This window comes from Pantherophis guttatus, chromosome 2 (genome assembly GCF_059756535.1).
Source record: "Pantherophis guttatus breed Tessera chromosome 2, ASM5975653v1, whole genome shotgun sequence".
NCBI lineage: Eukaryota > Metazoa > Chordata > Lepidosauria > Squamata > Colubridae > Pantherophis > Pantherophis guttatus.
The window spans coordinates 234886892-234909014 of NC_142064.1; the positions used below are offsets into that span (position 1 = coordinate 234886892).

The 22123-nt window shown below is 38.6% G+C and overlaps 1 protein-coding gene across 13 annotated transcripts in view; it reads right to left on the minus strand.

Moving 5' to 3' along the window:
- CHL1 (cell adhesion molecule L1 like) overlaps positions 1-22123 on the minus strand; it is a 207024-nt gene that overhangs the window by 54398 nt on the left and 130503 nt on the right. For 12 of the 13 annotated variants that reach the window (XM_087887919.1, XM_087887924.1, XM_034440548.3 and 9 more), the window contains 5 exons: positions 21263-21385; positions 19386-19556; positions 13464-13505; positions 12123-12240; positions 8742-8923 (listed from right to left, as the gene is read on the minus strand). In XM_087887919.1, coding sequence (XP_087744045.1) covers positions 8742-8923; positions 12123-12240; positions 13464-13505; positions 19386-19556; positions 21263-21385 — 636 coding nt within the window. The remainder of the gene's footprint in view (positions 1-8741; positions 8924-12122; positions 12241-13463; positions 13506-19385; positions 19557-21262; positions 21386-22123) is intronic. The other variant, XM_060684176.2, reaches the window with a different exon arrangement.

Genomic DNA, 22123 nt, shown 5'->3' on the forward strand with positions numbered 1-22123 from the left:
TGGTCCACTGCTTTTCAATATTTCTATAAATGATGTAGATGAGGAGATACAAGGAGTGCTGATCAAATTTGCACATGATGCAAAACTGGGAAGGATTGCTAACACTTCAGAAGAGCACTTCAGGTTAGAAGCTTGATAGATATGAAAATTTGTGCCTATACCCAAATATGCGATACAATGGTGGGAAATTTAAGGTTCAGCATTTAGAAAAGCTGGACACACCAGTACAAAATAGATGGCATCTGATTCAGTAGCTCCTGGGCATCAAGATGATAGATACCAGATTGCATTATAGTTTTTTCCCCCTGCTTTTGCCAATAAGCAATTTTATATTATTGCACTTGTTAAAATTTTGATTGTTCTATTTTGGATCTTGGGGTGTTTGCAGATTATTGGATTTGCTGCTGGAATTTTCATTTCTTTGCCGCACTAATGATGGACTGAGCTAGCTCATTATCAATTATTCCACCTACTTTATTCTGTACACCACTTCTCTTCTCTAAGAGTAGACACTCTTAGTGTCTACTTTGATAGTGAGTTTCAGAAAACCATTGGGCACATGATCAGAAATAGCTGAACTGATAGGTCATGATATGCTGCTAGCAGTGATGGGATTCAAATAATTTAACAACCGGTTTGCCTAGGGTCAGGTTGGCTGTGTTGGAAGGCATGGCCCATCCCCATCCTCCAGCTCCACCGCACATGTGGGACAAGCTTCCTGAGATGGCCAATGTGACCCTGGGTGAACTAGCACAAGGGAAGGAGGAGGAACAGGGAGAAGAAAAAGGGAAAGTGGCCTTCTCCTTCCCTTGCACCAGCCACTTCGTTGCTGTGGTGGCCCGACAGCGGCCAGCAGAGCTGGCAGCATATTCAGACAGTAAGAAGGTTGGGGAGGAACATGGGCCAGTCCTGGAGTCTGGGGAAGGCTCAGACGATGGCTTTGAGTCAGAGGCAGAGAGCGGGCCCAGGCCATCTGGTGGTTCTTTGCTGCCTCCGGGGTCTCCGAAGTCTGATATCAGTGAGGCAGAAGAACAGCGAGAGCCTGTTCCCAGTGTGCGCATGTGCAGAGCTGCCAGGAGACAGGAACAATTAAGGAAATAGGGTCGACTCGCAAGTAAGGCTAGGAGATGATTGGCCCCTCCCATAAAACATAAAAGAGAAGCGAATGGGACGTGAGCTTTTGCAGGAAGCAATTAGTTCATCTGGCCAATTCAAGATTTGAAAATTCTGTTTGTGACTCTGTGCCAAGTTTGGCCTTGCCCTACATCTGGAAATTAGCTCTTTGGCAGCGTTCCACGTGAGATAGGTGGGTGTTGATAACCTTCCTCTGAAAGACTGTTTATCAAGCCTTGTGGACTGTAAATGAAAGTAATTTACAGCTGTATGAATTAAAGAGGTTTGCTGGAACTAAGTTTGTGCTGTTTACTTTCTAAGGAAGCCTAAGTCAGAACAGTTGCCCATTTCTCCATTGCAGCACAGCACAGTGCCCAGGATTCACTTTGATAGCGGTGAGGGGTAGGCGTAATTTAACAACCGGCTCACCCAAACCGATGTGAAGCAGCTGAATCCCACCACTGGCTCTCCAAACATTAACTAACCTTGTCCATCCCACCTCCATTAGAGGGCGCAGTCGACGGCTGCTTTCCTGTTGGGAGGTGTTGATTAATGGAAAGACAAATTAAATTGGAAGACGTTGCTTTCTTCAACTTTCCTCATGTTAAAATAGCAAGGACAGCTTGTGTCAGCAGCCTGATTTTTTTTTTTTCCCAGCAGAATAGGGCTCAACAATCAGGGCAGAAAATTTTATGTTGGCATACTTTCTGACTAGCTCAAGGACTGTTCAGTAGCAATTCAGTGCAGCCATCTGGCTATGCTTCTCAGTCTGATTCTTTGAAGAAGCACAATTACTTTGGAATAATTCAGAATGAGAAGTGCTAATGAATGTCAAAAATTATTTTCTTCTTTCTGTTCCCTAATATGTGGGTATTCTAATTTAGAACTGTTGGACCTATTGAAACATGCATGTACAGATACACACACACAACACACACACAGACAAAGAATGATAGGCTACAGATTCACAATATTAGATAGATAGGGCAAAATTTAAATTTTCCCTAGAAGGCATTTTTCCTTTTCAATTCTTTTACCTAGAGACTGCTTTCCTCCACCTAGGACACACATAATGGTTAAAGTTAAGTAATCCTTTACAATTTTAATTAGCAGTACAAGTGAGAAAGATCCTTTCCCCATTTCCCTTTTACCTTCCCTCCCTTCCTTATTATAGCCTTCCAGGCATTTTCACTTTCTACAGTAATATTGCTTTGCTTCCAGAGGAATTAAGTATAGAAAAATAATCCTTGTACCCTCAGATAAAAAAAGTCCACAATTATCTTCAAAGGCTATAGTTTAAATAGCATTAGCAAAAGTTGTGGGGAAACTGAAAATGGTAAAACAGAATAGAAACTTTTATTGATTAGTCATTTGACCGTATCAAATGTGGAGGTAGTCTTCGACTTATGACCACAATTGAGCCCAAAATGTATGTTGCCGAGTGAGAAATTTGTTAAGTGAGTTTTGCCCCATTTTACGACTTTTCTTAGCACATTTGTTAAGTGAATCCCTGCAGTTGTTAAATTAGTAACACTGTTGTTAAGCGAATCTTGCTTTCCCATTGACTTTGCTTGTCAGAAGGTCGCAAAAGGGGATCACATGACCCCGGGACATTGCAACCGTCATAAATATGAACTAGTAGTCAAGCAGCCAAATGTAAATTACGTGTCCATGGGGATGTTGCAAGAGACATACATGTGAAAAATGGTCATAAGTCACTTTTTTCAGTACCGTTGTAACTTTGAATGGTCACTAAATGAATTGTTGTAAATCGAGGACTACCCATAGAAAGCTAGTGGAAATATACAACTAAATGCAAAAAAAAATCAATAGAACATGCTCATAGTATCTCATTAGCCCTATAATTAACCCAGTTCTGATCTAAATATTCCTTCCTCTTTGAAATGGCCTTTGATAGAAAAAGCATGGTCTTATTAGTAATACACGGGGTTTTTTTCCCCCTGAAAACAGTAAGATAGTTTTTCCCAGGTGCCCCAGTATGTGTTAGTGTTTAAATAAGAATATAAATGATAGAAAGTAAATATCTGTCATCAATCCTTATCTGAAAGCAAAGTCAAGCATTTTCTATCTTCAAATTATTCTCTAATCTTCCTCTGCAAGAGGAAGCAAATCCCAGAGAAGGGATTTGTCAAATCTGTCAAATTTCAAGTTTATTTTTATTTTTGCCCTGATTTTATGTTTATTTAGTTCATGCTGTTCCTTAATACAGCCATATCAATTTGCATGGAAAAACATTAGGAAATATTGAAGGAATTGCTTTCTGTTTCCAGGATAGGTAAAGGTAAAGGTTCCCCTCGCACATATGTGCTAGTGGTACTAGTGGTGCTCATCTCCATTTCAAAGCTGAAGAGCCAGCACTGTCTGAAGACGTCTCAGTGGTCATGTGGCCGGCATGACTAAATGCCAAAGGTGCATTGAACGCTGTTACCTTCCCACCAAAGGTGGTTCCTATTTTTCTATTTGCATTTTTTATGTGCTTTTGAACTGCTAGGTTGGCAGAAGCTGGGACAAGTAACAGGAGCTCACCCCACTACATGGCACTAGGGATTCGAACCGCTGAACTGCCAACCTTTCGATCAACAAACTCAGCGTCTTAGCCACCGCATCCCTTCCATTTCCAGGCTACATACAATGAATTAGATAAATTTCCAGTTGAAATTTTCTGTTTACATGCCTACAAATTCCTAATCTCCAGTATAGATATTTACCTCTTCCTACAACCAAAAGAAAGCAGGATAGAGTAAAAAGAACAGTGAACATCTATGCAGCCAGTTGTTTCTGAGCAGATTTATATTTTACCTAGGGCTATATCCTTAGAGAAGAACAGCAAGAACATTCAAACTTGGTTGTAATTTGACTGAGGTCCAATGGACTCAATTATAGCCTATAAAGTCGACAATGTGAAATACTTCCACCAAATGAGCACTAGCTCTTAGGTTATGAGAGAAAGGGATGGAGATGTCACCTCTGATTAATGGCACTGACATTTTGCAGTCCACAAATGTAAAAAATGGAAAGGAGTCGGACATGAGGGTGGGGGGGGGAGGAAAAGAGGTTGCTTAGAAAACTTCTGAGAATAACTAGAAATCTTGTCAGTCACACCAAGCTGGTTTAGCAGATTTTATTACTCATGATATTGCCCTATGCTGGCATTATGGAAATGCAGATGTACATACATCTGCTGTATCCTATTTAATAGAGCAATGGTTTTTTATTGAATTTGGAACCATAATTCTAACACATCTTAATTACACTGATTTCTTTAGCCATTTGATAAATTTTGCAGCTCTTGCATTTACTTTGAATGCTTTACATTTTCAGTATATACTTCTTCCAAGATTGTTAAAATAGACAACTATTGTAGAGATATTTTAAGCCAACTGGAATTATATCTAGTAGCAATCTGAATTATAGAGACATTTTCATATCCTATGCAGCATCTTTAATTTTCTTGGGCACATACATGCCTGCCGAAATACACATGCACGCATACTTCAGGAGGAGCTATACTCCAATATATAGTCCAATGAATAAACATAAGTAATTTTATTGCACATGTGCTTAAAAAGTGGCCTTTTTAAATAAGAAGAAAATTACTTGAAAAGCTTTTTTTTAAAAAAATCTATAAATTCCCTCTAGTACTGAGAGGGTAAGAGAAGAAGGCTTATATATCACAACCAAACAAGAAACATACATATTCATTTTAATGTTTTGCTCATTTTTCTTAGGTCAAACAGTTGATTATGTCAAGAAAAACTAAGATGTATCTCTAATTATTATGGCAAATTTGCACAAAATGCCAGCTGCATAATGGCTGCAAATGGGTGTAAAAAAATCCTCAGTGGCCAGCCATAAACTTCACAAGCTGGAAAAAATAATGACAAAGTGCAGGTGCTTAATCATTCTTATGCCTGCTACCTTATCTGTCCCTACTCCCTATCTCCAAAAGCTGTTTTTTCAGCATGCTGATTCTAACTGGGTTCACACATTACACTGAACCATTTGTTTTTCTTTGTTTGGACATACTGTGCTAACCTAGACAAAGTGTCTTAGGATGATGTACCTACCCTGGCAATTGATTTATTCAGTGCTATGTAGCAATATTTCCATTTTTAAAAAATTTGATTTATATGCCGCCCTTCTCCGGAGACTCAGGGCGGCTTACAATGCGTTAAGCAATAGCCTTCATACTTTTGTATATTTATACAAAGTCAGCTTATTGCCCCCACAAACTGGGTCCTCAATTTACCTACCTTAGAAAAGATGGAAGGCTGAGTCAATTATTTAATGAACCTTGTATAATATATTTTAAATGTGACTGACAACTGTCTATTCATAACCGTCTGTTCGGGCATAACAGCCCAGAGTTACTTATGTGAGATGGGCCATATAGAAGTTTAATAAATAAATGAAAATATGTCCGATTTATCATTTTGCACATATAGAATTATGTAAAATATGCATACATAGAGTCCCATTCATGTTTAACAGATGTTCAGCTTCATTAGACGCTTATTATCCCAGTAGTCCATTATATTGAATGTAACATTGGGGGAAGCCAAGGCTTTCTTGATTAATGTGTAAACAGTGTTTGGTCATTGAAGAAGGAAAGAATTAGAATTTAAAAATCCTACAATACAGTAGTGGAATCCTTTTGGGAAAAGTGTATTTTTGAGGTTTGATGGCTAATAACACCACTTTTTTGGGAGTTTCAAGATAATCATATTCCACTGCTGGAATGGCCTGGGAATAGCCAATTGAAAATCTATGGAGCTGACTAAAGAAACTTGTTAGTCAGAAGCGACCCAGCAATAAAACCCAGTTAATAGAAGCAATCATTCAATCTTGGTTTCACATTATAACAGCTGCAGAACTAAAAGATTTGGTTCACTCCATAAGAAGACATTATAAGGCCATAATTCATGCTAAAGTATTCATGCCAACTAAGTATTAACTGATGTGATAATTTTTGTATATTTCATTTTTTTCTACATGTTTCACTTTTCTTCTTTATAGTGTAACAGGTATTCTAATAGCAAATCCTTCATAAAAGTTATTGCATTACATTCTTGATTAAATTATCTTTCCATTGATATATAATTTTACGGTACTACTCCAAAAAAAGGGGGTGTGATTAGCTATTTTTAAAAAATACACTTTTCCCAAAAGGTTTCCACAATTTTGGCCACTACTGTATATATTTAAGTTAATACTAGGCCATTTCTAAAGAATTAACCTTATAAGAAAAGAATCACCAGGAAAAAAAAAAACTAAAGTAAGAAGATGAGGAATTTAAAAATAAAACATGATGGATCACAGACCATCATAAATTATTCTATTTAATAAAGCAATGCAATACTGTATCAAAATCTATCTGGCTTTCCTAACAGTTTTCTTTCCCCATATACATATAACAAGACAAGAGATCATGTATTTCCAAGTTCCCCTAACTTCATTCTCACTTTTGCAAGCCTATCTGGCATGGCTTTATGATGTCTGATCAGAAAAAGTTTCATGGAAAGTTTCATGAAGCTCTCTAGTGAAATCAGTGTATTGAAATAGTTACATGTCTTCAACTGTAATACAAGCCACAATCCTGGACATTATTATAAGCATTTTTCTTCTTTTTAGGGGAAAGGAAAAAAAATTGAATGGTTAAAAAGCTGTACAAGAAAATTTCAGTATAGTTCAACTTGTCACAGGAAAAGAGGAGTGAAAAAACAAAGATGCAATATATTTGTGAGGTTTTTAGGCATAAATTTGTAATGATTTTAGCACAAAGAGCTCTTCATTAGAATTATTTATTTCAATTTCATTATATCCAAAATGTAAATCTATGCATGTTCATTCACATGTCACCTTTGAAATTCCTTGGTAATGATGTTGCATATCCACAACAAATTTTATAACAGCTTCCTTTGTTGATTGCAGTTGAGGAAACTATAGATATTTAATAACTATTTTGAACTCACAAAGTTCTATTTCCCATGATCTTTTAAAATAAGTCATGTGTGGAGAATAGACATAATCATTGATTTTGCATCAGAACATATGGCAAGAGCACATATGTTTCCCCCCAACAAATATTTGTGTGCAAAACAATTGATGTGAGGAGAAAACTTTCACAGCCAACATGATTTGTTTCAGTTGAGACAGCAGTAATTTAACATATAAGTTGTGCATGATTTGTTCCATAGAAACGATATATGTGTGGAAAAAAATGATTGATTTTAGCCAAGAATCAAATACGCTGTACTGATCATTATGTTGGTCTTTGACTTTAATTAAGATTTGATTTGATGTATACTGATCAATATACATCATATATACATCATATATACTGATCAATATTATGAAATCTTATTTCATAAGATTTTAATTTGTTAGCTTTCAGAATAGTTTTCTGTAAAAAAAAAAATCTTAAATATTAGATAAACTGAAATAACCATATGGTTATATTAAATATATTAAATTATATTTTTTATCAAAAATTGTGTAAGGAGTAAAAAAAATATTCATATAACAGTAGAAATCAGGATTGTCAACTTGAAAAGCTTTCAAATTGCCATGAGCAGGAGGGAGGGAGAACTGAAGTGAATTCCATACATTCTTTCTGACCGCAATCAGAAGGAGGGTGTTAGGTTTCACAGCCAGCCAAAGTGGTTAATTGGAGAATGTGATTTATGACATGGCCAGAGAGGAGGGGAGAGACAGGGTCATAGGGGAACGTAAATCTACGTAGGATCAGTCCTAACTGCATCCGAGTATTGCCGGAATGTTGCTCCTAATAAATGACTATATTTCCTTTGAAGTTTGGATCATGGCTCATGAATTAATTAGGGCATCTTTTGGAAACTTGACACAGGGTCAGGTTTCAAAACCTACTACCATTTCGCTCGTGGGCATGCGCAACAGTTCTGCACATGCGCAGAAGCATCCGGGTGGATGGGCAGAGCCTCCCACCACCGCCGCTACCAGTTTGCCCGATCCACAGCAAACCGGTAGCAACCCACCACTGGTAGAAATGAACAATTACAAATAATTTTCTAATATTTAATTCTCTTATACTGTATATATTCTACTCAAAACAGTCTTAAATGCTTATAGTTTACAATCATGTTAAAAATCTTGTCATATTAAGCCATCAGGCTTTTAAATAAATGTTTTATCTGATTCTTAACATTCTTTTGAAAAGCAAGAATACTATTTATTAGGTAAGAAAACTACTTAAAAGTATGGAATGCCAGGTTACAAAGTCAGCACCAGGTGGGATTTGGATATGAATAAGAATTATATATCTATCTCAAAAGATTATATATAATCTATAGATAGATAGATAGATAGATAGATAGATAGATAGATAGATAGATAGATAGATAGATAGATAGTGGCAGGCCTGAAGAGCCAATGCAAAAGATGGATGGATGGGTGGATGGGTGGATGGATGGATGGATGGATGGATGGATAAATAGATAGATGATAGATAGATAGATAGATAGACAGACAGACAGACAGACACATACATACATACATACATACATACATACATACATACATACATACATACATTTTCCTAATACAGACATTTATGGGATCATTGAACCTACCTTCAACACCAACTTTGAACTCATGCTTTGTTTCTCCTAAATCATTTGAGGCTACACATTCATAGGTTCCTTCATCATCTCTAGTAACTTGTTCTATCTTCAAAACTTTTCCAAAGTTCTCAGTGACTCCTCTGAAAATGCTGCCTCTGTCAATCCTTCTCCATGTTAAATGGGGTGTTGGACTAGGATGAATTAAAAAAAAGAAAGAAAATATTTATGTTAAAAAGTAACATGGGTCTTTACCCCACATTCAAGAATTCTATGTTATGTACTGTAGATTCCAACTAATGCTTATATAGATTGATGCTGCTTAAAATGAGTGGCCATATAAATCTTTTCATTAAGTAAAAATTCTGTTTTCTGCCTTATTTTAGTTTTTCTTCTCTTTCATATTTGAAATTTGAAAATTCCATATTTGCCACCTGTAAGTCAACAACAGATCATTATTTTAAATTTGCATTGCAGAGTATCTCTTTCTCTGTTGTATACGGAATTTACACAAAGATTTGGATTTTAAAAAGAATTTTTCTCTAATCTGATTTTGGAAAAGGATAGTAAAAGGCAAAAAGGCTGAATATTAGGAATCAAGAAATATGCTTTATGAAAACAGTGTTATCTTTGATTCAATGGGTATTGAATCTACCCATGTTATAGAAAGTAATGTTCTTTGCAATATGCTAAGGTTTTGCTGATTCCAAGCTAATCATAATAAACACAGTCAGCTCACCTCTTGTGTCATGAAGAACATGGGGTATCAGAGATAAACTGAATCTGTGTGCAACACACATGTGTATTTAGGCATGCAAAGATTTGGATTCTGCTAGCTTGTTAAAAGAAGAAAATGTCGTCCTTACTGCACTGCAAACCATAGAATTAAGGGACACAAGGCCAACTGTCCAACTGCACTGTCAAACCATAGAGTTGGGGGCCACAGGGTCTGTTGTCCAACTCTACACTGTCAGACTTGAGGGCCACAGAGATAGTTGCAGCATTTTTAGTGCAAACTACTGTACCCTCTTGGGTTTAGTTGAGTAATGGCGGTCTTTTTTAAAAAAGATAATCTTAAATCACCACCAGAAATGAAGTATATTGGAAATGCAGAAAGTTACTGGTGTTGCTTTCAACAAAAATTTCCACTCTACTTAAGAGAAAATGGCTGCCACAAAGAAAAGGACAAGCAGAGAAGAGTACTAAAATGTGAAGCCCCTATGTCTTCTTTTGTTCTTCAAGATAAAACTGAGGGGAATGTTCTCTTGAGAACGGTACAAGGCAGGTTGTACAAAGGCTCTGTGACGGAGATGGGTGGTTTTAAAAATTGATAAACAAACAAATAAATAAATACCAAATATAGAGTGTACTTGACTCTTTCTCCCCCTCTTTCCTGCTGTGGTTTTCCTTTTCCTTTTATTTGCAAACTCTGCTTAAGTTAAGGAATCAAGCTCCACTAATTATCTGAGATGCCATTCCCCACCCCTGCTGCCGCCAATATGCCTTTCAGCAATCTTTTCATTGCTATATACTCATTTTTAAATCTTCTCTCATCTCCCCTCCCCTTTAGCTAAAGCAGGTCGCCCAGCAAAATTTGGTTCCTATTTTCCACGATCTCAGGAACAGCAAAGCCTGAGATAACAAATATGCACAGTTACAGTTGATTGGAGGCATCATTTAATTTCTACTGTAGTTTTCATTTTGCATTTTGAATAGAATTACTCATTTTGCCCAGCTAAATAATTAAAATCTGCTATCTTTGCTCTCCTCTGAGGAAATAACTGAAACACTTGGATTTATGTATATTAAGAAGAAGAAGAAAAACTAATGGAAGAAACTGTTGTATATGTGGTAACTGGATTCAGTTCAGTAAAATGGACCAATGTTTAAAGATCCCTTTATGAATATGTATCTGAATTCTGAATCACGCTGATAGCTTAATGGTAACATGTTTGTATTCTAAGCCAACTGACTCAGTTTGGCTATCACACTAAGTAAATCACCAGCCATATACCATATTTTTTGGAGTATAAGACGCACCTTTTTCTCAAAAAAAAAGAGGGTGAATATCTGGATGCATCTTATACTCCGAATGCAGCCCTGCCCAGCTTCTCAAACAGAGGTTTCAGAGGCTGAAAAAAGCATCAGAAAAGAAGCTTCAGAAAAGAAGCCCCCAAACAGAACTTCAGAAAAGAAGCCCCCAAACAGAGATTCAGAAAAAAAAGCCCCCAAACAGAGCTTCAGAGGGTTTTTTTTTTTTTTCCTGAAGCTCTGTTTCGGAGGCTTTCAGAAGCAGGAAAAAAAGCAAAAAAAGAAACAAGGCACAGAGCTCACAACCAAGGAACCTGTTGCTAAAATTCACCTCTGAGAAGAGCTGATTGCGGTATTCTGGGAGGCTGATCAACATGGCAATCAGCTTTTTCTTATTTTCCTCCACAAAATCTAAGGTGCGTCTTATACTCCGGTGCGTCTTATACTCTGAAAAATACGGTAATCATCTGCCTATTCTCTTGCAAAAACCTATGGGATTTGTCTTTTCTGGAAACTATATTGTGTACTCTGCAAAGTAAGTAAAAATATATACAACACTATCTAACGGCTACTATAGATTAAAAATAGTCTAGAATGCCACTGAGAAGTTGAGCTTATTTCACCCAATCCACAATGGCTTTATAATGATAAACGGGGTTAAAGATTTTGCTGCAAGGGCAATAATCAATTCTTTGTCTTCTTAGACAGCATGAATTCTCCAGACAATTAAATATAAAAGGAACTTTGTGTTTTGCAAAATTACTGTGAACTCTCATAACAAGAAAGAGAGACGTTAAGGCCAGGCTGCTAGCTTAGCATTTCCAGCTGGCCTTGCTATTGCCAACACTGTGTATGGCACAAGCAGAGCAGAATCATGTCAGCTTATTCTTGTGTCCATCTGTTGGGATGGCAGCGTGCCAAGGGTCAGGTTACTAACAGTTCCAAGTTCCTAAAACATATAATAGGGCTGATTATAGGACAAAGCCCAAATATTTACAATATCTTCCTGTAACTTTAGGCATCTAACTTTAAAAAAAAAAATCAATTACTTTTGCTTCCTTGTTGTAATTACAGATAGTCCTCAACCACAATTGAGATCAAAATTTATGTTGCTAAGTGAGACTTTGCTTGTCAGAAGAGTGCAAAAGGTGATCACAAGACCCCACATATTTATGAACCATCATACATATGAATCGGTTGCCAACCAGCTGAATTTTGATCATGTGATCATAGGGTTGACACAATGGCCATATCCCATTTTTTCCAGTGCTGTTGTAACTTTGAACAGTCAATGATTTGTTATAAGATGAGGACTAATTCGCTGTTATTTTTCAAAGTCAGTTCTAAAATACAAATACTCACAGTCCTTCAGCAATGCATTCCAGAAAAAGATCCATTCCTTTCATAAATGTCACTTCTGAACTAGAACCAGAAGATTCAGGGATAAGTAGCTTGGGTTTTCTTTCTTTGATTAAATTTGCTAAAAGGGAGAAAAGTAATTTCAGAACTCTCAAAATAAGATGGATTCAACTCTTCCTTATTCAATCAGTCATGGTCAATAAAAATATCAGTGCTAATTCATTCACATATGCTCTACATATTATAATGAAATATTCTTTCCTGCTAGGCCAATTTTTTCATCTGCTTTAGAATGTACTTCTAAAATTTGCAAAAAAACACTATACAATAGAATGTGGTACATTAATTGCAATTTGTGGACAAAATGTATGAGTGCAGCATATTTTTGGCATTGTAGGAATAGTACAATTAGAATTAATTGTAAAATTTGTGGGCTCCAAATTACAAGGTACAAGCTTTGAAAGTGAGATGAAATGGCAACATTTAAATAAACTCCTATGATGGGGACAGTGGTGGGTTGCTACTGGTTCTACCCGGATCAGCGAAGCAGTAGCGGTGGTGGTGGGAGGCTCTGCCCACCCATGCCAGATGCTTCTGAGCATGCGCAGAAGCTTCTGCACATGCACAGAAGCTTTGTGCGAGCGTGCGAGCACTCACGAGTGAATTGGTAGCGAGGGGTTTTGCAACCGACTACTGGATGGGGAGGCTACAAGGAGGAAGAAATATTGGATAATTTTCAGGGTTTGGGGATAGTGGAGAAGAAAGGACTTCCTCTTCCTGAGACTCTACCCCTCAGTGTCATCTGGCCTACTAAAGATTAAGATAGAGGCTTTAGGAAGAAGAAAAGTTATATTTTTCATCTTTCCAATTAGCTAGCATAATTATGGTTCCACTTCCCCAAAAGATATTAAATTGTTTTCCCCTATGAACATGGAAGAAACATGGAAATTATAAGCAGGAAGTGATTGGGAAAACTCAATAGTATCTTTTGGCTTAAGTTTCTTGTTAAAGATTTTGGAGGAAATCTATGTGGTCATTAGGAATTCAAAACAACTTGGTGGCACCCAATCATTAATCCATTTTATTGGAGAAAGGTGGGCTAAATGGGGAATCTTGGCAGGTTGGACTAGATCCAAAATTTGGAGTTTTCTATTGCTGTTTTATTGGGTAATCATAGTAGCAAATTACTCTTTTCATCTATCTGGATGGAAACTGACACACACACACACGTGCACACGCATACACATCCTGTCATTTGCATGTCTATGTGTAAAATGCCATATATTTTAAGTAGGATATTTTATTCATGTTAATCTAAACTGAGATTAAACAGTAACAACTTACCCTTAGCCGCATTAGATGAACTGGAATCATTAGTATATTTTACTGCAACAGACAGAAATGGAGACCAAATGGAAACATGAATGGTGATGAAATTTATCAAATAAATGATGGATATAATCAGACTGAGTAAAGAATTCAGATTATGCTGACGCAGACCCATTTGCAAGGTAAACTTCATTGTTCTACCCATGCCTCATGAAACTGAAATTGTTAAAATTATCCTCCTCTGTAAAAATGGAATGGGGAGGAATGCTGTTTGAATACAACTAGATTATTCTGTTGATCTCCTGGACTGAGATCGTATTATTCTGACCTAAAACAAATTCCATAATTGCTGAAGATGCAATGCAAGCATGCATAGTGATAATGAACACAAGTACAAATGACATAAATACCAAAAGATCTCATATTTAGCTAATATTTTAAAATGCTTTTCCATCATGGTCCTTTCCGTCAATCCTTCAGCAGGCAGAAGATTGTATTGATTGATTGATCAATACTTAAAGCCTGTTCCACTCTCGGAAGACTCTTGTGAAACCAAATCACAATAAAACCATCATCACCAAAAATCACAAATTTAACATATGCATCTCACAATGCGTTAACCAGAGCTTCAATTATTGCTGCTGCTCCACTACTTATCACTACTTATGTTGTCATAGGCAATGGGCAATATGTACACCTGAATGCTATTGCTATTATTAGGTGGGCTCCTTTGGCCCAGGCAAGAAAAACAATTCTACAAGCTTGTGATGAACCTTCAGTCTGGCCATCTATCACATCTGACCCGGCCTCTGACCCGGCGCTGATCTCACCTGGCTCCTTGGTTTACTGAGGAGCTGAGGGAGATGAAGCACCAGAAAAGACACCTAGAGAGTAGTTGGAGGGCCAGTCATACTGAATCTGACCGGACACTGGTAAGATCTCATATTAAGAATTACCTAGTGGCGATAAAAGCAGCGAAATGCACTCATTTCACTGCTCTTATTGCATCATCAGATAACCGCCCAGCTGCCCTGTTTAGGGTGACCCACTCCCTGCTCCACCAGGAAGCGAGGGAGGACCCCTTGGAGGGAAGAGCCGAGGATTTTGTTCAGTATCTGTATGACAAAATCACTCAGATTCGGGAAGATCTGGACTCCAACTGGGTAAATCCAGCGGGATTGACGGAGGCAGGTCCTGACATTGTTATCTGGGATGAGTTTGATCCTGTGACCCCTGAGGACATGGACAAGATTCTGGGTAGACTGAACGCGACCACATGTTTGTTGGACCCGTGCCCCTCCTGGTTAGTGCTGGCTTCCCAGGAGGTGACGCGAGGCTGGCTCCAGGGGATTATAAATGCTTCATTGAGCGAGGGTGTCTTTCCCGCCGCCTTGAAAGAGGCGGTGGTGAGACCTCTCCTCAAGAAGCCTTCCCTGGACCTGGCAATATTGGCTAATTATCATCCAGTCTCCAACCTTCGCTTTGTTGCGAAGGTTGTTGAGAGTGTGGCTGCGCGACAGCTCCCCCAGTACCTGGATGAAGCGACGTATCTAGATCCATTCCAGTCGGGCTTCAGGCCTGGGTACAGCATGGAAATGGCATTGGTCGCATTGGTGGATCATCTCTGGAGGGCTCGGCACCGAGGTTGTTCCTCTGTCCTGGTCCTATTAGATCTCTCAGCAGCTTTTGATACCATCAACCATGGTATCATGCTGCACCGGTTGGAAGAGTTGGGGGTGGGAGGCACCGTACTACGGTGGTTTTCCTCCTTTCTCTCCGACCGGTCGCAGTCTGTGTTGACAGGGGGGCAGAGGTCGACCCCGAGGCCCCTTATATGTGAGGTGCCACAAGGATCGGTCCTCTCGCCCCTTTTGTTCAACATTTATGTAAAGCCGCTGGGCAAGATCATGGTTTCAGGGTGGAGTACCATCAGTAGGCTGACGACACCCAGCTGTACATCTCCACCCCAACGATGCCCTTGAAGTGATGTCCCGGTGCCTGGAGGCCGTATGGATCTGGATGGGGAGAAACAGGCTCAGGCTCAACCCATCCAAGATCGAGTGGCTGTGGTTTCCAACGTCCCGATATAGTCAGCTGGTGCCATCGCTGACTAGTGGGGGTGAATCATTGGCCCCCACAGAGAGGGTTCGCAACTTGGGTGTCCTCCTGGATTCACGGCTGTCTTTAGAAGAGCACTTGACGGCCATGACCGGGAGGATTTTTCATCAGGTTTGCCTGATCCACCAGTTACGTCCCTTTCTGGATCGGGACTCGTTACGCACGGTCACTCATGCCCTCATCACCTCCCATCTGGACTATTGTAATGCTCTCTACATGGGGCTCCTCCTGAGGAGCACTCGGAGGCTCCAACTGGCGCAGAGTGCGGCCGCGTGGGTGGTGATGGGAGCGACGTGGCGCTCCCATGTAACACCTCTCCTGCGTGAGCTGCACTGGCTCCCGGTGGTCTTCCGAGTGCGCTTCAAGGTTTTGGTTATCACCTTCAGAGCGCTCCATGGCTTAGGACCTGGTTATTTGCGGGACCGCCTGCTACCACCAAAAGCCTCCCACCGACCAGTATGCTCCCATAGAGAGGGGCTCCTCTGGGTGCCATCGGCCAAACAATGTTGACTGACGGCCCCCAGGGGGAGAGCCTTCTCTGTGGGGGCACCTACGATCTGGAACGAGCTCCCCCCGGAGATACGGAGGATCCTGAATCTGCGTACCTTCCGTCACGCGCTTAAGACGTTCCTATTTCATCAAGCTGGCCTGACCTAAATTTTCCTCTTTTAAATGGGAATTTTAAATTTGGTTTTAAATTATTGGGGTTTTAAAATGGTTCAGCCAAATCTATTTAATTGGTTTTATCTCTATCTTAAATTTTGTATCTATATATTTTATTTTATGGCTGTTCACCGCCCTGAGTCCTTCGGGAGTAGGGCGGTATACAAATTTAATTAAATAAATAAATAAAAATCTCACCTCACCTCTCCTCTTCCAATCCATTTTAAGGAGACAAAGCAATGGTGAAATTCAGTCAGTTCTATCCAGCTCGGGCAAACCGGTAGCACCAGTGGCAGGAAGCTCCGCCCACCCACGGGAAGTCATTACGTCCCATTTTTTACCCTCTGCTCATGTGCAGAAGGCTCTGCGCATGCGTGGAGGAGGCGCGCACACTCCCATTTGCGAACCAGTAGTGAAGGTAAGTGAATTTCACCCCTGAGACAAAGTAGTAGGTTCTTCAGGACCTACTATTGTTTGAAGGGAGGCAAGGAGAACAATGCCAGGGGAATTCCCCAATTCCCTTCTATAACATGCCTTGCACTTAGTATATAAGGATACTATCATTTGGCAGTTTGCCTATGACAACATAGGAATCAGTAGTGGGACAGCAAAAATTGAAGCTCCAGTTAATTGGTGAGATGCTAATGTTAAATTTGTTTTGCTTTTGGTGATGATGCTTTTATTGTGTTTTGGTTTCATGCTTCCATACTTTATTTTCTTTCTAATAACATAGAATTGTTTTATTTTGAAGAGCCGTGGTGGTGCAGTGGTTAGAATGAAGTATTGCAGGCTAATTCTACTGACTGTCAGCAGTTCAATTCTCACTGGCTCCAGGTTGACTCATCCTTCATCCTTCCGAGATTGGTAAAATGAGGATCCAGATTGTTTGGGGGGGGGGGCATATGCTAACTCTGAAAAACTGCTTAGAGAGGGCTGTAAAGCACTATGAAGTGTGATATAAATCTAAGTTATTGCTATATGCTATTGTTTTTCTATGTGGATTGTTTTGTATAAGTTTTTGTCCTATGTGAATTACTCAATACTTTTTCTATTGCAGTGACATACAGATGTGTTGAACAAACTATGTCTCCTTATTTTTTAGATTTTTTTCCAATCGTAATGGGTAGAAGAAACAAGGCTGACAATGATAAGATAATGTATTATAATGTATTATAATAAAATGAAAAAGATTATTTCTGACTTAGGTGAATTTTTCCTGTGGGAAAAATGAATTTTATTCTACATTAAAAATAATTACAAGGGAAATAATTTAATGCTATCTTTCTTGAGATAAGTGGAGAACATATTTATTTTCACACAGTGGCTTAGTCTTTTCAATATTTTATGTATATGTCAACATTTTGTACAATCCTATAGATGATTATTAAGATGAAAACTCCATTTAGTTGAGCTGGGCTAAATCTAAACATGTGTGGATAGGAAGAATTGTAAATGCAAAAAACGAAACAACAACAACAACAACAACAACAACAAAAACACCCAGAAATAATAAGTTTAAGTTTCTTCTGTTTAGTTAGAAGTTGTTTCATGTCAAAAAATCTTACCCCATTATATTGTTCAAATATGGTTATACAACATTTATATAACATTTGCTCGGTTGTGAGCAAAGTTCATGTGTGGCTTTGGCAATAAATAAGATGTTGAAGGATGTAGTGAGGCAGTATCTTAAGAACATTTGTGGATTATATGGGTCATCTGACATGAACCATCTAAGAAACTAGCTGGTATCATAGTAGTAATATTAAAACTGCCACCCAAGGCAATATTATGTTACTACAGAGTCCAATTTGGCAAGACACCAGGCATAATCGATGTCTTTTTCAGCAACATAAAGCATACTCTGACAGTTTCTCAGTCACAGGTAGTAGCTCCTAGCTAAACTTCACTGAGCTCATAGAAGATAAGCAGAAAAACTTGGTTACTGCTCAGATGATGTATCATCAGGAAATCCCAGTTATGGACTCGACAAGGAATTTTTTTAAAAAAAAAATCCAGTGAAAAAAATAATCCCAGAAGGTAATAACAAACTAATTCCATATTTGGGGGGGTGGGGGGGAAGCAAGGGAGATTCAGGCGGTCACCAAAATTTGACATTACTTTAACAATCCTCCCAAGGTGATTAATCAAATGAAAAATCATTCAGAAAGGAACTTAGGTGGTATTTGTCCTATAATAATTACATAAGGAGGAGGAGACCAATCAATTTATATGTTACAATCAAGAAGGAAAAAGAAGGAAGGTGCAAATGAAGTCCCTGTCAGCCAGCCTGTTGCTTGCTGCCATAGAATAAAAGGGGAGGGAATAGGGAAAAGCTTACATTGCAGCTTTGCAACTGCTATTATTTTCAAGGCCAAGTCCTTTGGCTCTGGTATGCGCTTGCCTAGCTACAAGAGGGTTGGGCTGTATACTGTGTTTGAAGCTATGTTTGCATTTTTTTTGGCCTCATAGCTTACTTGAAACTGTCTATTGGTTTGTTCCTAATAAAAGTACTTTTCTTTAAATCTATGGAGACAAGGATTTTCTTTCCTAGAAAATGAACAGAGGCAGTCTTGACATTAAGCAAGCTATGAGGCAAAAACAAAAACAAAAAAACCCTGACAGTCCCTCAAATTTGCTAGTGGTGCTCAGTAGCTACATCCCTGCAAATCATTCTGTCTTCTCATTTTGGTGGGATTTTTTTTTCCATTCAAGAGAAAATAAAATATATTGCTGACAAGTGCCTCCAGTAAATATACCCCATGCTAGTTCAACAGGAAAGCACACATTACTCTCAGTTTCCATTTATATTAAAGGGAAATTATCATTTGGTGGCTCTGAAAAGAATTTGATTTCCATCCCAATCAGGGTTAGATTTTTATAGTTTTGAGGTTCAGAACAAAACAAGAGAAATCTTTTGGCAAGCTAGCAGCTGCAGCAGTTTTATGAGCTGGGCCTAGCTGTCATCACTAAGACAGCAGCACGGAATTGAATACATTTGCATAAATTTCTTCAGCAAAAAATGATGATAAAAAAAACAACCCATGTCACATGTAAGAATTACCAAAGGAACCAAAGGTTGGAAGCAGACATTAGGGCAGATGGAAGATAGAGGAAGAAACGAAGAAGGAAAGAAGAGAACCAATTTCTCAGACTTACAACGTGTAACTGTCAATGTCATCGGCATTTTCTGTACAATAGTTCTTAATTTTGGAAATGCAGCAAAGCAGCAGTAATCACTACGGCTGTCATTTTCATCCACATTTGCAAAGTAAAGATCCCCATTAAGGCCCATGGAGACCCTTTCATCTTGTGGGATATGCTGCAAGTCTGAAAAGGAAAAAAAATGGTAATAATTCAGTATCTGACCCTTGATCCCAGGTAAGGAAATAGCTCTTGGGTATTAATAATGCATGTGACTTGAAAGAATATAAAGCATATTTGCTAGTTTTCCACTATGCTATGTAGAGTGGGCAGAAATCAGAAGTCGAACAAACTGCCTGGATACCCTCTTCCCAACCATGAAATATATACTGCATATGTATTGCAAGTTTGACATTGCATACATTTTTCTGTGACAGAATGCATTTTTTTTTTTTTTGCAAAATAATGCACCGTTTTGATTGTGCATTTGTTAAAAGAATTATTCAAGTCAGGCCTGTACCCTACATGTCATGGCTGTCAAGAAGTCACTTATCCTGTCACTTAGGATAGGCTTGGATGGCACATAACTCAAAAGTGTCTATCCTTTCTCTTTTTTTTCTTTTTTCTTTACATTTGTGTAGACGAACTCATTTTATATGATTTAATCTCATGTATAAACCAGCCCAATGTGCTAAATGGAGCCATATACTTAATTCCACAATTTAATTCTATGTTTCAGTTTGAAAATGAGGAAGTTTTGGGGGAAAAACTTGGAGAGGAGAGAAACTTGGAGTGTTTTGAGACAGATGGCGTGCTGCTAGTTCTTAGCACAAACTTCTCTAAAGGATAAAATAAATGTCACCTCACTGAATTCAGTAGGGGTCTGGCCTTGCTCCTCCTGTTTTATCATGGTTTCTTTGGTGACTTCATCCCTCTGCTGCGTGCTGATTCTTCTGCTCTATCAAATAACACCTTATGCTGATTCCTCCTTCTTCCTCACCCAAAACCCATTTAATTGAAATTGTTGTTGTCTGTTGCGAAGTCGTGTCCAACCCACCGCAACCCCATGGACAACATTCCTCCAGGTCTTCCTGTCCTCTACTATCCTCTGCAGTCCATTAAGCTCACGCCTACTATATCCAGCTACCTCATTCTCCTTTTGTCCTCTTCTTCTTTTGTCCTCAATCTTTCCCAGCATTAGGCTCTTCTCCAGTGAGTCTGAAATAGCTACACCTATTTGAAGGGACAGCTTCCCTTACCTGGATGGACCACTTATAAGATAAGGGTTTTAGGAAGTTCAACTAAGATGAGCATCTTTCACACTACTCTTATTCCTATGTCAAAGGGTTCTGTATCAAGGCTTTTCTGATTTTACCACAATTCTTGTTACCACAATGTTTTAGTATTTGTAGTAAATCTTTTTCATGTTCACAAGCTAGGTTTTTTTATTATTTCTCAGGGAGAAGGGAGGAAATGAATCCATTTGAAAATAAAGTGCAAAAGAGCTAGAAAAAGTCCACTTAGGAATTTCAGAGAAAATCAACACTCAAGCCGAGAACCTCATTTGCTTCGAGACAGGACTGGATACATACAGAAATGTCACGACTCAGGGAAAGAAATCCAAATATAATTCATTATATTTTCCTTTTCCACGATGTAAGATTAGTAAGTGTTTTAATGAACAGCATTAATCTTTGCAGCTGCTTTTTAAGTTAAGCATTAACATTTTCTAATTCATTATCTGTAATTTTCAGTTTATTGCTGCATTCTGTTAACCACAGAAAATGCCATTTATCAACCACATGCAATTTTAATTAAATTCAAATTATAGAAACACTTTTGCAGAGAGATTCCATTCATAATGATGTCAGGAGGAAACGACGGACACTTACCAATATTCATCCAATAAATATGCAGTGGTGGGATGCCTTTGGGAGGATTGCAGTGCAAAACCATTGCATCACCATGTTCTACATCAATGGGATCAATTTTCTCCTTAGGAAATTTAGGAATACCTATTGTAATAGAAGCACCACAAGAAGAAGCTAAATAGCACTTGTTAATCTTTTTCTGTTCGTGGCATTCTCTTTATTAATTGTTACCTGCCATGTTCTGATTTTGCTTGTATCATTTGTATTCAGGTGGTAAAACAAAAATTATTGAGGGAAAACTATTTTGACATATGTTCTCTCTCTGGATGACTATCCAGTGGCAATTTCAGGCATAGCAGAGACCCTAACACAGAGGTCAGCAACCTGTGGCTCTGGAGCCGCATGTGGCTCTTTCACCTCTCTGCTGCAACTCCCTGTCAAAATATGTCTCACAATCACCAATGTGCAACACCCCCGGTATGTGATTTATTGAGCTTTTCAATCCCCCAGTAGGCCAACCATGGATAAATCCAAGAAAAGAAAAGCTTCAAAAGAAAACAGAACATTTAATTCAACTACATATGATAGTTTTGTGGCCGCTCGAGAAATAGTCAGGCATGGGAACGGTTTTGTGGCTCCCGCTGTTTTCTTTTTTATGGGAAACGGGTCCAAAAGGCTCTTTGAGTGTTTAAGGTTGCAGACCCCTGCCCTAACAGTGATGTACACTTTTTTAATTGATCATGTTTACATTCTTCCTTCCCAATATATAGATGATAGATTTGGTTTTACTTTACAAATGAAAGGGGTTGGACTAAGAGACCTAATGATGTCCTTTAGCATCTTCATGGAATTTAATTTTATTAAATTATTTATTTATATCAC